Here is a 13,246-nt window from a genome sequence, read left to right as displayed (position 1 = left end):
CATGGAAGAAACTATTGGTAGGCTACCAGAATGCCAAAGATGGAAGCAGGACCAGCCCTACCATTAGGCAAGATGAAGCAGCCAATCTCAACACGCAGCGGGTTTGGGGGGGTACCATTAAATGGTGGCAAATGTCCAATTAATTAATTATTACCACATTTTGTCACCATATTATTAACCACCATGGAGATGCCATTTGGATTATTCCCATCACGTATGAAATTGCTTGGGCCACTTCTGAGTGGAAGCTACCAGGTTGCCAGCAGAGAACATTATTACAGAAGAGGCCATGAAAAGGGAGAGAGAAGAAGCTTATCAGTCAAAGTGTGAATCCAGAAAAATCCTGTTGGCACTGGACTGCTGACTCTTAGAACACCAGAGTATTTATTGGAATTTAAACTTTCCTTCTTGAATGGAGAATTTCTAAGAAACTTAAAAACTTGATCACCAAATGAAGCCAATACTTAGGAAGTTGTCACATCGTGCACCTTCAAACTGTGCACTGGGCATGGGCGTAGGCAGGGGGGGCAGGAGGGGGCAATTGCCCCCCCTAGAAGCAGGGCCACTGGCCAGCCTGCCCCACTGCCCGCCCGGTGCCGTCTCCCTTCTCCCTGGCTGGCTGTGGGGCGGGCGGCGGGAAAGCACCAGAGCCGCGCAAAGCATTTGGCTGGCTTTCCCTCCCTCCGCCCCACAGCCAGCAAGGGAGAAGGGAGACGTCCCTTCTAGCCGGCTGGCTGTGGGGCGGGCGGAGGGAAAGCCAGGCAACCGCTTTGCGCGGCTCTGGGGCTTTCCCTCCACCTGCCCCAGCGATTGCAGAGGGGGAGGAGGGGATCGGAGCAGCCCGATTTCGGGCTGATCCTGGCTCCCCCTCGTCCCTTCCGATCGTGGAGGGGGAGGAGGGAGTCGGAGCAGCCCGATTTCGGGCTGATCCTGGCTCCCCCTCGTCCCTTCCTATCGTGGAGGGGGAGGAGGGAGTCGGAGCAGCCCGATTTCGGGCTGATCCTGGCTCCCCCTCGTCCCTTCCTATCGCGGAGGGGGAGGAGGGAGTCGGAGCAGCCCGATTTCGGGCTGATCCTGGCTCCCCCTCGTCCCTTCCTATGTGGCCCCGCCCCCGCCCCTTGGCCCCGGCCCTTGCTCCCCGCCCCTTGCCCCCCCCTGATTTTCACCCTGGCTACACCCCTGGCACTGGGTATGGCTGCACTTCGCAAATGTAACACACGCTGCCTGAACGGTTTGCCATGAGAATGAATTGTGATTTGGCATGAGCCACATTAGGGTTCTTTACGATTAATCTTCTAGTGACAAACTATTGAGATTATCTTGTTTCCAAGGGACCAAGGGGTTTGGAAAGTAAAGCAAGCAAGAAAGCATCTAACTGCACCACTGCTAAATTGCATTGGGAGCTATATTTTTATAGCAATCTTTTTATAGCATTTTTCATATCTGTGTAGTCCATCTCATGATATTGGTTTCATCATTTTTGACCTGGCAATATATTGTGAATCATGATGTGTGCTTATGTGTGCGCTATGCACAAATAACAATGTGGGGGTGGGGGGGGGCGGGACCTGAAACCAGCCAGTGCCTCTACATAGCTCCATCCTTTTTTTTAGACATTGTGAAATATCAGTATATCGTGATGTTTAGCAGGTGACATATCATGAAGTTGAAAATCAGATCTCATTCAGTCCTACTGTTCACCTCCACATAGTTCCATCCTTATTTCAGACATAATTATATATCAGCAATATATCGTGATGTTGAAAACCAGGGATGTAAAACACAGCCTTACCCTCCACAAATGTGTCTAATCTTCTTTTAAACCCATCCAAGTTTATTGTCGTTGCTGTCTCTTGTAGGAGCAAATTCCATAGCACTGTGTGCAGAAGCACATTCTTTCACCTGTCCTGAATTTCCTTTCCATCCAATTAATTGCCACGTAAGAGCATTGCACAATGCCACACTAGCGGTGGTGGCACGGGAGCTCTGAGCCACACTGTTGCACCAGTGTGACGTCCTGGCGTGGCTTATTGTACCAGCACAATGCCAACACATGAGATCGTTCCAACACAGCAGGCACACTCCTAAACATGTAAGTGCTAAGAGCAGGTCATAGAATTGAGCCTTTAATCTCATTCCATTCCTTTCCTAATAACTAAATAACGGCTCAGTTTGTCTCGTTTTTTGAAAAAAATAATCTTTTACGATAAATACTGTGCTTTTGGGCACAATACTCTTATTTCTGGCAGACTGTACAATACTTTCAAGTGGGGGAAAAAGCATGGCACCTACAGACTTGAGGAGTCCAAGCGTTCAGTAGGTGTGCTTACACAAAACCCCTCAGGTGTGGTGTTTTTTTTTTAAAAAAGTGCTGCCCTTACGTAGTAATTAAAACCCAGGCAGGTGATACCCAGGGGACATTAACACTCTAAAACAACTCAGTTTAATTATCTACACCTAATCTGAACCTCTGATATCTCGTAGCCAAAAGTGTTATTGTAGTGCATAAATCTAATACATTATGCAGCTCCAGCCTCACACCAAGGAGAACAAAAGGCTCTGGTGACTGATTTTGCATTCCAAATAAACTTTGTGCCTTTTTCACATGCTCCTACCTATTCCTCAGGGGATGAGTGCCATATTAGAGACTGTCAGAATAGCTTAGGAAAGGGTCCAGAGAATTGTCTGAATGGCACACCAACAATGCATTTCTTTTGCTGGAGTTAAAGGTCCGGCTCTGGAAGCGTAACCTGGCCTGATTTCTTTGGCAGAAGAGGATAAACAGATACTCAAGAATAATGCACTTTTCCCCCCAGTGCATGCAGTGGGGGCTACTGTAAATAAGCAACATTTGACCAAACCAGATCCCATTCATACTGGGAGCAAACAGTCCAAACCTGAGCATGTTTGCTCAGAAGTAAATCCCACCATGTTCAACCTCAGTGGGACTGATCTTAAATCCTTAATGTCCTAGTCCTCAAGATCATACACCCAGGCTTGTAACATACCATTTCAGAATTAATCTCACCCCTGGTTTTTTGTATGCCAAAGTTCCTGAATATTGTTTTTAATTGTTTAGTGAATTCTAAATTGTTTCCATTTGCTGTTGCAAAGGATTCTCTTTTCCGTGGGGGTTGATGAAGAGCAGGCAACCTTCCTCATTAAAGTTATTCTGCTGGAATAGATGTTTATCATTCTGCTTGATAACCATTGTTACTTTTAGAACATCAACCTTTGTAGGGAAACAATGCATTTGCTCTGACTCAGAATAAGTCAGAGGCGAAAATGGGGCCATTGTTCAAGGCAGGCAGCAAAGGATGATGAGTAAGCCCTGACATTCTTAGGGGAGGGATTGCCAGGAGGCAAAGGGGTGGTAGCCAAGAGCGACTGAAATTGCCTCATATATTTTTCACATGATACACTCACGTTTAAAAAAACACACAACAGTGATTTTTATGAGGCGAATGCTGCATCCAAATTTGCCTCCACTTCTCCAAGATGTCAGTAGTGAATAGCATGGTGGTGCTTACCTGACTTCCCAACAGCTGAGTTATAGCTTCTAACTCGGAGGAGCAAAGTGGTGGGAGGCTGGCATGGTGCAAATGCATGAACACAACAGGCAGCAGATTGGTTCCGCTCACATGTTTGCTTTGTGCTGCCTCTCCATCGCCTCACCCATCTCCCTCCACTAAGCAGCAGTAACTCAGCTGTCAGGAGGTCAGAAGAACATGGCCACCCCACCATCCGCTCCAAGAAATATCCCCGTTCTCCTAAATCCAATGTCCAGAGGAAGCTGGTGCATTTCACAATGTGGAGGCTTGTTCAGAAGGACAACACAAACGGGCCGATAGTCACTGCTCATTGGGAGTTCAACACGATCAAAGATAAATAGAGGAACCTGACCTTAAAGGGAAACTCAAAATCTTTGATACATTATGCATAGCTGCCAAGTATCCCGTGTTCCCCGGGAAACCCCCGTTTTTACTTACCTTTTCCCGTTAGTCTCCCGTATCACTTCGTCTACCGTTTTTCTCCATTATTTTCTCCTGCCGGCGGACATTTTTTTCTTTCCGATTTGCCCTTCTATGGGCACAAAAAATGGCCGCCGCCGGCTTCAAAAGTCGCATCTACACATGTCCGGAAGTGCATAGACACGACTTCCGGTGTCGGCGGCGGCCATTTTTGGTGCCCATAGATGGGCGGAGCGACACCGGAAGTTGCGCAGACGCACTTCCTGACATGCGTACAAGCGGCTTTCGAAGCCGGCGGCGGCCATTTTTGGTTCCCATAGAGGGGCAAAGCGACACCGGAAGTTACGTCGACGCAACTTCCGGTGTCACACGGCTGCTTGTCCCGGATTCTGCAGTCCGGGACTTGGAAGGTAAGATTATGGGTACAACTACATAGCTAATTTGGCTTTATGCGTTGACTTAATTATCATAGATGCGTAGGCAGAACATAGCAAGTGCCTTGCCGGGTCAGTCAAAATGCCCATTTAGTTCAGGACACTGTTCTCAGAGTTGAGAACCAGATGCCCATGGAAAGCCCCCCAAGCAAGGCATCACTGCTATTGCACCCTCACCACTCATGATTCCAAGCAACTGGTAGAACACAGCCTTATACTCCATGAAGTTGTCCAATTCTCTTTTAAAGTCACCCGTAGCATGTCCCTCCCCCTTAACTTACATTTCTTCTTAGCCAGTGTTCCTCAAACGTGGGTCCCTAGCTGTTTATGGACTACAATTCCCATCATCCCTGGTCTTGCTAGCTAGGGATGGTGCCAGTTGTAGTTCCAAAACAGCTGAAGACCCAAGTTTGCAAAACACTGTATCTAGGCTAAAAAGCTCCAAACATGATGAACTTTCTTCATAGGAGAGTTGCTCCAGATTCATAATAATTTTGATTGTCCTATGCCACACCTTTCCTAGCAATTCATTTTTCAGATGGCGGTTTCGTTCTTGATTGCTTTGCTAATGATCCCTAGCAGGGAATTTGCCATTTTCACAGCAGCTACACCACAACCCTGTTTTCACCGAGCTGTTCATCAAAACCACCACATCCCTCTCCTGGTCAGTCATTACTAGCTTGCACTTGACACTGAAATGCGTTTGCCATCCACACGCACACCTCCTAATAAGGGAATAAGATTATTCTGCATGTATTGGTCTCTAGAATAGGGGAGCAGACCGTCTCCCTCCTCCTAGCAGCTCACAGAGGCAGCTGTGGCTGAGAACATTTGCATCTGTCCCTAGATTATGCCCCCTTCCATTCTAAGTAAAGACCCATTTTTGACATGTTTTCATCAGCACAGCTCTTGAGAGAAAGCAAAAAGTGCTCCTCAGCTTTAATCGGTATTCTTGCAATTATAACACCAGGTCCTATTAGTCTGCAGGATGCATTAAGAATTCTTAATGTGTTTCCTTTGGTGATGGATTTACTAAACTGAATAACTGTGTTTTCTGGCATGCTTATGGATTCTGAATTAGAGATGAAATATTGGGCTAGCATTTAGAGGGAAACTATTAGGCTAGCGTTATAATAATGTTTTGTGCATTTATGCTGCACATTTCATCTGAGCATCCGTGACAGTCAGAGGGATGTGGTTCCCCTGAGGCTGACATGAACAGGAACTATGTCACTTGGCCACTCTCAGTGTCTCCTCCCAACAGACATTTCCAGAGCAGTAACGAATCTAGCTTCACAAAAGTAGCTCCCACACCATTCTGGTAACATGAGTTGGCTTTAAAGGGCACAAGATGGCCTAAGAACTCCCTTCTGCCTTCTGAACAGATTATGATCACGACAACCAATGTACCATACTTCCTCCTGCCCTTACAAAATCCAAAGCAGTGGTTTTAGTGGGTTCGAGGTAGTCAGGAAATTCCTTTTTCCATATTCATGCAGACCCTCACAGAGAGAGATACAACGAGCTGGATATAAACATAATTTTTGCATAGCAGGGATGGGGAGGTTTTTTTTTCAAACCCAAGGGTCGCATTCCCCTGTGGGGAGCATTCTGGGGGTGCCATGCCAATGGGGGCGGGGCCAAAAGCAGGCAGGGCATTGGATGCAAGAGGATACATTCCAGTGAGGCACTTGAGGAAGGCAGAGAGAGGGGCCAATGAGCGGTAAGTCCTGAGAGCCAGAGAGAGAGAGAGAAAGGCTTAAAGGACTTCATGTGGCCTCCAGGCCTGATGTCCCTCAATCCCTGCTGTAAAAGCATTCCCCACCCCCATCCATAATGGTGTTGTGTTTTCTTCCTGTTCCACACAGTACTCACTCACTTCCCACCCCTCCCATTCTCATATTTTCACTAGGGACCCCCCAAAAAGAAAAAGAAAAAAACTGAATAGAGCATACTGAGAGTACAATGTGCATTACCCGGACGGGACGGGACATCCTGTTATAAAAGAAAGTAGAGGAGAGAATCTTTGTTTCAATGCCACAATTCATATAGCAAGTCGTATGAATGAAAGCTCATTTACCAGAACAATGACATAATGCAATCCATCCTTCTTCAACTCTTGCATGAATTCCGGTAGGCCAGCATACTTTTCTTTGTCATATGTGAAGTCCAGCTTACGGTCCATATAGTCAATGTCTCCGTACTGGACATCCTGGCAATTGCAACAGAAATATGTTGTGTTTGAGAAGATTAAAGCACAAATGTTAAGTTTTACGTTTTTGCTCAGGCTGATACCATAATAAAAGCTGGTACAGAAATTATCCCATTTATACAATTAATTATCATTAATTATACAATTAATATAATACCAACAAACATTATCAATACTATTCTTTTAGAAATACAATCTGTTCTTGTTCATTGTTTTCCCCTGGGAAACCAATTTAAATGCACATTGCAAAATGTCCACTTACGTAGGGGATGCCATACTGTGCCATGCGCTTTACAACCTGTTCTACTGCACCAATGTCAGGATATCCCCATCGTGAGAGCTGGTACCCCAGAGACCAGTAGGGAGGAAGATGTGGTCGTCCAATAGCCTTAAAAGTAAAAAACAGAACCAGGACATTTCGGTTTTTTGGTTTTTTAAAGCGTGCTGGAGAATCTCATACAGTGACAGAGAAATTTAGATATTTTAGTTCTTTCTGTTAATATGAAACTCGGGTAAATTTAACAGGTGTGTTACACTCAGCAAAGTGCTACAGTGGAACCTCGGTTTTCGAACATAATCTGTTCCGGAAGACCGTTTGACTTCCAAGGCATTCAAAAACTAAGTAGCAATCGGCGGTCAGCAAAATCCATCGAGAAAAAAAGAAAAACATGCAGCGGGAGCCGTTTGACTTCCGAGGCGCGTTCGAAAATGGAAGCAATTACTTCCGGGTTTTCGGTGTTTGGCTTCTGAAACATTCAGCTTCCGAGACACTCAAAAACCAAGGTTCCACTGTAATTCTATTCTTTGTAGTACAGACCTTGGAACTGTGGGGAAATTATCACTTCATCAGGCAACAAAGCAAGAGTCTAGTGTCACGATCTGTGGAGAGTGAGCATATATTTCTACTCAGAAGTGGTGAGTTCAAGGGGACTTGATGCTAGGTAGTGTGCACAGGATTGCAAACCTTGTTTCTGTAAAAAATACTTTTCAAATCTATTTTAGTAGTGTGTTAGTTTTTCTCTGCACTTTGAGCAGGCAAGATAGCTAGGGAAGCTGATTAGAGGCCTTTTAAACAAGTAAGATGTCACAAAGATGCAAGTACCACAAGGAATATTCACACAATAGCTCTTTTGAAGAGCAGGAACACAACCAGCATTATCAAGAAGCAGCTTTGTTGAGCAGAAGATTCCACCCTGAAGGAGAGCACTTTCCCTCCTCTTAATCTATGATTACCGAGTAGGGTGGGTGGAAATCGGATGAAGTATCGTTTTCAACAGAGGTGCCAAAATGTCTCAAAGCCAGCATTGTGGAATAGCCACCATGAGCTGATTTTGCCTCTCAACATTTTGCCATTCTAGTAATTAGTAATTCACCAGATTAAAATATTGTTATAGAACTGTATACAGGAGTTAAGGTCACCTTCTGATGGATTTTCCACCTCAAATATAGCCAGCCTACAGAAGCCTGATTTTGCAGTCCTTGCTACTTCCGTAGCCTTGAATCAGAGGCTGAATAGGACAAAGTGGGAGGGAAAGCATTCCCTTCCTATTTTCTTCACCCAATGCATATTTGTTCAGGCTTTTATCAGATGATGGGAAACACATGGATTTTCATCTTGGGGTATAAACATCACTGATCACTTCAGCAGTGGGTGTTTTGCGGTGGGGAAGCAGATGCTGCAGCCCCCTTTTCAGGCCTGTAAAGAAACAAAATTGTGTCCTAATTTCACCCAGTGACTGGTGTCTGCCTCTTTCTTTCCAATACAAGCCTCAGCTGTGCCTGGAATATACTAAAACTACCTTCTTGCTCCTGCTATAGTCCATACCCTAGTTGTTTCAATTTGCGTGGACAGGTGGAGTCCCCCAAATCCCCCGGTGACCCGCTGAGCGGAATAAAGACGCATAACAACATGCTATGGGATTCAAATTGGCCACAACTTTATTAAGATTCAGATGTAGGGAGACCTTGGCTCAGGCATTGGGCGTTATCCTTCCCAGTCCCCAGCCAGGGTTCTGGGAGGCGTCGGGGTTATCCACATGTATGGGGGTTGGGGCTGGCTCTGGAGAACATATGTTCAAGCAGAGAGAGCCCGCCCCCTGTTCGCCGCCGCTGGAAGGGGGAAGTGATGACGCCTTTTGGCAAGATCAAGGCTTCCCCCAATACCCCAATCTTGTTGCCGCAAAGGGGGTGAGGTCTCCGCCTCACGCCCCTCCCTCTAGGAAAATCGCCAAAGAATTCTGCCCAAGGCCTGACACTGCCAAAGTTGTGACGTACGGTATTGCTACGGGAAAGGCGAAACCTGCCAATGCAGGAAAATTCATTTCCGACCCTTCAACAGCGGCCTTGATGTAGCAGCACCCGAGAACCTGTAGAGCAGGGGTGGCCAACTTCCAAGAGATAGAGATCTACTCACAGAGTTAAAAACTAGCAGTAATCTATCCCCTTTTTGGGGTTCAGGTCAAAGTTGATGAGCTTTTTTGCTTTTTTTAGGAAGGAGGAAGGCCCATTTTGGGGGGTTCAGGTTGAAATTGTTGAACTTTTTTTAGGGAGGGGAAAGCCACGTGTTTTTGGGGTCCAGGGCAAAAATGTTGAGCTTTTTTTGGGGGGGGGAGCCAAACTTGTTGAGCTTCTTGGGGGGCCCCAGTGATCTACCACAGATGTCCAGTGATCTACCGGTAGATCACGATCTACCTGTTGGACGTGCCTGCTGTAGAGAAAATGTTAACCTGCAAAAGAACTTGAATGAGGGTGTGGAGGGTGGGAGAAGCTCTGGAACCAACTGATGCTTGGAGGTAAGATTCAAATTCTATTGTGTGAGCCAGACAGTCCCTCCCCTTACCTGGCCACCCCCTAGCAACACCTCCACAGGCAGGATTGGACACTAGGCTTGGGTAGACGGAGACCCCTGGCATCCTACCTGGGAAGGCGGTGCCAGCTCCGAACTACCAGGGAGTCGCCTCTGGGATCAGGGGGCTGCATGCCCCCTGAAAAGTCGCCCCCTTCATTACCCCCTTCTAAAGTTCAAGTCTAAATGGCACATTGAAGAGACCATATTTAGCTGTTCCCATTGACAGGTGGCTGTTCCATGCATTTGTATAGCAATACTGTCCCGCTAATTAAATGTTGGAAAAAAATACCCTGATTTTTCTTCCACATACTGGCTCAGTCCAGTCCCCAGTTTCTTCATAGCCATTGCCAATTAGCAAGCCTTTAATTAAATCAATACAACATTTTGAACTTTCCAGCCCAGAATGATACTATTTTTAATGCCACAGTCTGCTAAGCTACCTCATCGAAAGGTTGGTGTTTATTCAGAGCTCTCTGAGTTTTAATTATTTGCATTCAACTCCTCAGGTCAGACACACACACACAAAAAAAAGCTCAGCTGATTGCAATCGACTACTCATAGTTCAGGCACTTGATTTGGTATAACTAAGCATTTTGAATAGCAAAATAACAAGTGTGCGCTCCTTGAAACCATCACACAAGATGGCTTTGCCACCCACAGGGATGAGCTGCGGACAACCGCAAGTTTCTCCAAATGCCAAAGCACTTTTAAGATTGCTATCTTATATATAGTATATAATCTTTTAATCTTACGTTGCAAGTGCAACTGGATACCATAAAACTGAACTCTTGCAGCTTTATCAAAACCCTAGCAATGTACAGGTGTTCAGCTACTAATCAGAATAATTCAAGATAAGAAATGAGAAGTTGGCTCGTTATGGAAAGAATTAGTAAGAAGAGCTTTGGAAAGCTATGTGGTTTTTTGGGTGGAGCAGGGAGGAACCAGTTATAGAGGTTTTCAGCGTTGAATGCACTTTTCACCTGGCTGCCGATACTGAAAGCTAACAGGTAACCTCCCATCTATGTACACAGTTAGTTATGACTCAAAGCTCTACTGTCCCTTAGCAGGGCCGGATTTAGGTTTAATGAGGCCCTAAGCTACTGAAGGTAATGGGGCCCTTTATATGTCCAGCTGTCCTTTGTCAACAACAAACACACTTCCGGAACTGATTAAGTTTGAGAACTAAAGTACCACTGTATATAGAAATGAGAAAACCAGTTTAGGGAACAGGCTAGCAGGCGGGGCCCATTACTTACATCATAGGAGCCTACACAACACAAAACACTGTTGCTGTATGTAGGTTTTATTTTATTTGTTTTTTATCTTATATTTTGGAAATGTACATCCAGTTTTTTTCCCTTTAATTTTTTGGGGGGCCTAAGCTGTAGCTTGTTTAGCTTATACGTAAATCCGACACCGTCCCTTAGCCAAAAATGTTGTGATTAAAAATGTTGTGAGTTTATTGTAGGGAATATGAACAAAAAATGTAATTATGTCATTTAAAATCTGCCTAGTTCTTTTTATTTATTTCAGTGCTTTTGCACTCATTGACTAGAAAGCTGGAAGACAAAAAATCGCTTTACTTCTTGGCACTAATGGGAACTTACTTTCTAAGCATCACAGCCGTACAAGAAGAGGGTGTGTCTTTTGTCCCAATCATGTTTGGAGGAGGAAGGGATCAACCTCCTTTGTGTATGCTGTGGTCCCAATAAATACCCCCCTCACCTATAATTCATTAAAGGAAGAACAACGGGATAGCTGCAACTTATGCTTCTACCATGGTGTGCTACTTGGCCCTTAGTGAACCCTTTTAACGTAATAATAATAATAATCAAGTACTGGGTTGTTACAGACCTATCAGTACAAGATTCCCACCACATAGTGGCGGAACTCACAGCCAGGTGACTGTGGGGTGGGGGAAGAGGCTTGCTGGAATTCCCAGGAGAAGAGGCTTGCTAGAAGCCGCTTCCATTACTGTCCAGACTCCAGAATTAATTAATGCAAAGGGCGGGGTGTCCGCTTGCTTTAGACTTGGGAGACGTTACAGGGACTTATTAGGCTTGCACCTATGCAATTTGTTAAACATATATGTTAGAGCTGGGACGCCTCCCCCTACCCGCCCCGTTGCAGCAGCTGGTATTGGGAGGCTATTTGGCAGGAACCTCTGAGTTTCCCTGGCTTTCTCAGGTTCCTGGCAAGAGCAATGGCAAAATGCATGCATAGTCTCAGGGCATGATCAAACTAAGCTTCTCAGTAATACTTCTGCAGGAGAAAGAGTTCAGCGGGAGTTCAGAGAAAGACTCCAGCACTGAAAGTCTTTCTCACAGCATTAATGCTTCCTCTCGATGACTGAAGGGCCTCAATGTACCCTGCTGCTAAATATTTGGGGGTATGTGTTCCCAAACACTAAGTACCACCCCTGAATGACATTACATATCTTAAGTCACATCCAGACCATATATTTAAAGCACATAGCTTCCGCCAAAGAGTCCTGAAAAACTGTAGCTTACGTTTCACAGAGTTGCAATTCCCAACACCCTTAACGCACTACAGTTCCTAGGATTTTCTGGGGGGAGCCACACAATTTAAGTGCGTGCAGACATGACCTAAATTCAGAGTGTCAGGTTGGTTTGGAAACCATGGACAACACGATTCTATTGCTGATGCCACCACAGGGCAACTATATGTTCCACAGAACCCACAAAGGTGCTTGCCAACCCTGCATAATAAGACTGGAAATTTCCAATGTGGAAGAAACATTATTCGCCTATTGGGTGGGTAGGTTGTCTAAAGGTAAAGGAACTCTGACAGTTAAGTCCAGTCGCGAATGACTCTGGGGTTGCGGCGCTCATCTTGCTTTACTGGGCGAGGGAGCTGACGTTTGACCACAGTTTTTCCGGGCCATGTGGTCAGCATGGCTAAGCCGCTTCTGGCGAAACAGAACACTGAAACCAGAGCAGGGCACGGAAACATCATTTACCTTCCCGCCGGAATGGTACCTATTTATCTACTTTCACTATGACGTGCTTTCGAACTGCTAGGTGGGCAGGAGATGGGACCAAGCAATGGGAGCTCACCCCCGTCGCGGGGATTCGAACCGCCGACCTTTTGATCGGCAAGACCTAGGCTCAGTGGTTCAGACCACAGCACCACCCACGTCCCTGGATAGGTTCTCTCCCTCAACCTATATACTAGGTTCAAAGCTTTGAAATATTGAGCTCAACGCCAGATACAGCACGTGGGACATCTGGGACAGCTTCCTATACTGGTATCAGGAAATGGTCAGACATATATCAGGCTTAACTTTACTTAATTAAATGGAAAGGAACCAAGACGATGAAGTACACAAAGTAGATGAGTTACAGGTAGGTAGCCGTGTTGGTCTGAGTCGAAGCAAAATAAAAAGATTCCTTCAGTAGCACCTTAAAGACCAACTAAGTTTATATTTTGGTATGAGCTTTCGTGTGCATGCACACTTCTGATCTGAAGAAGTGTGCATGCACACGAAAGCTCATACCAAAATATAAACTTAGTTGGTCTTTAAGGTGCTACTGAAGGAATTTTTTTATTTTACAAAGTAGATGAGGTACACAAACTGGCTTCATATGAGAGCTGGGGTTTAAAAAGCTGCTTAAACACACACACACACTTCTCTAACCCAGTAGAATCATTTTTCTTCGAACATGTGATCTCCATGTCATACCACAAACTGGGTGGTTGGCTTTTTTTATACAGTAATAAAAAAAACAACTCTCCTCCATTTTAAAAGCAGTTTTGCCAC

The 13,246-nt window shown here is 45.4% G+C and overlaps 1 protein-coding gene across 1 annotated transcript in view; it reads right to left on the bottom strand.

Annotated features, from left to right (window-relative positions):
- LOC118090601 (sucrase-isomaltase, intestinal-like) overlaps window positions 1–13,246 on the bottom strand; it is an 88,327-nt gene that overhangs the window by 29,976 nt on the left and 45,105 nt on the right. The window contains exons 8-9 of the mRNA XM_060279398.2: window positions 6,880–7,005; window positions 6,486–6,617 (exon numbers count right to left, since the gene is read on the bottom strand). Of these exons, the coding sequence (XP_060135381.2) occupies window positions 6,486–6,617; window positions 6,880–7,005 (258 nt within the window). The remainder of the gene's footprint in view (window positions 1–6,485; window positions 6,618–6,879; window positions 7,006–13,246) is intronic.

This window comes from Zootoca vivipara, chromosome 9, assembly GCF_965207765.1.
Source record: "Zootoca vivipara chromosome 9, rZooViv2.hap1.1, whole genome shotgun sequence".
NCBI lineage: Eukaryota > Metazoa > Chordata > Lepidosauria > Squamata > Lacertidae > Zootoca > Zootoca vivipara.
The sequence above is the reverse complement of the archived record's forward strand: the minus strand, read 5'-3'. Positions and strand labels throughout refer to the sequence as shown.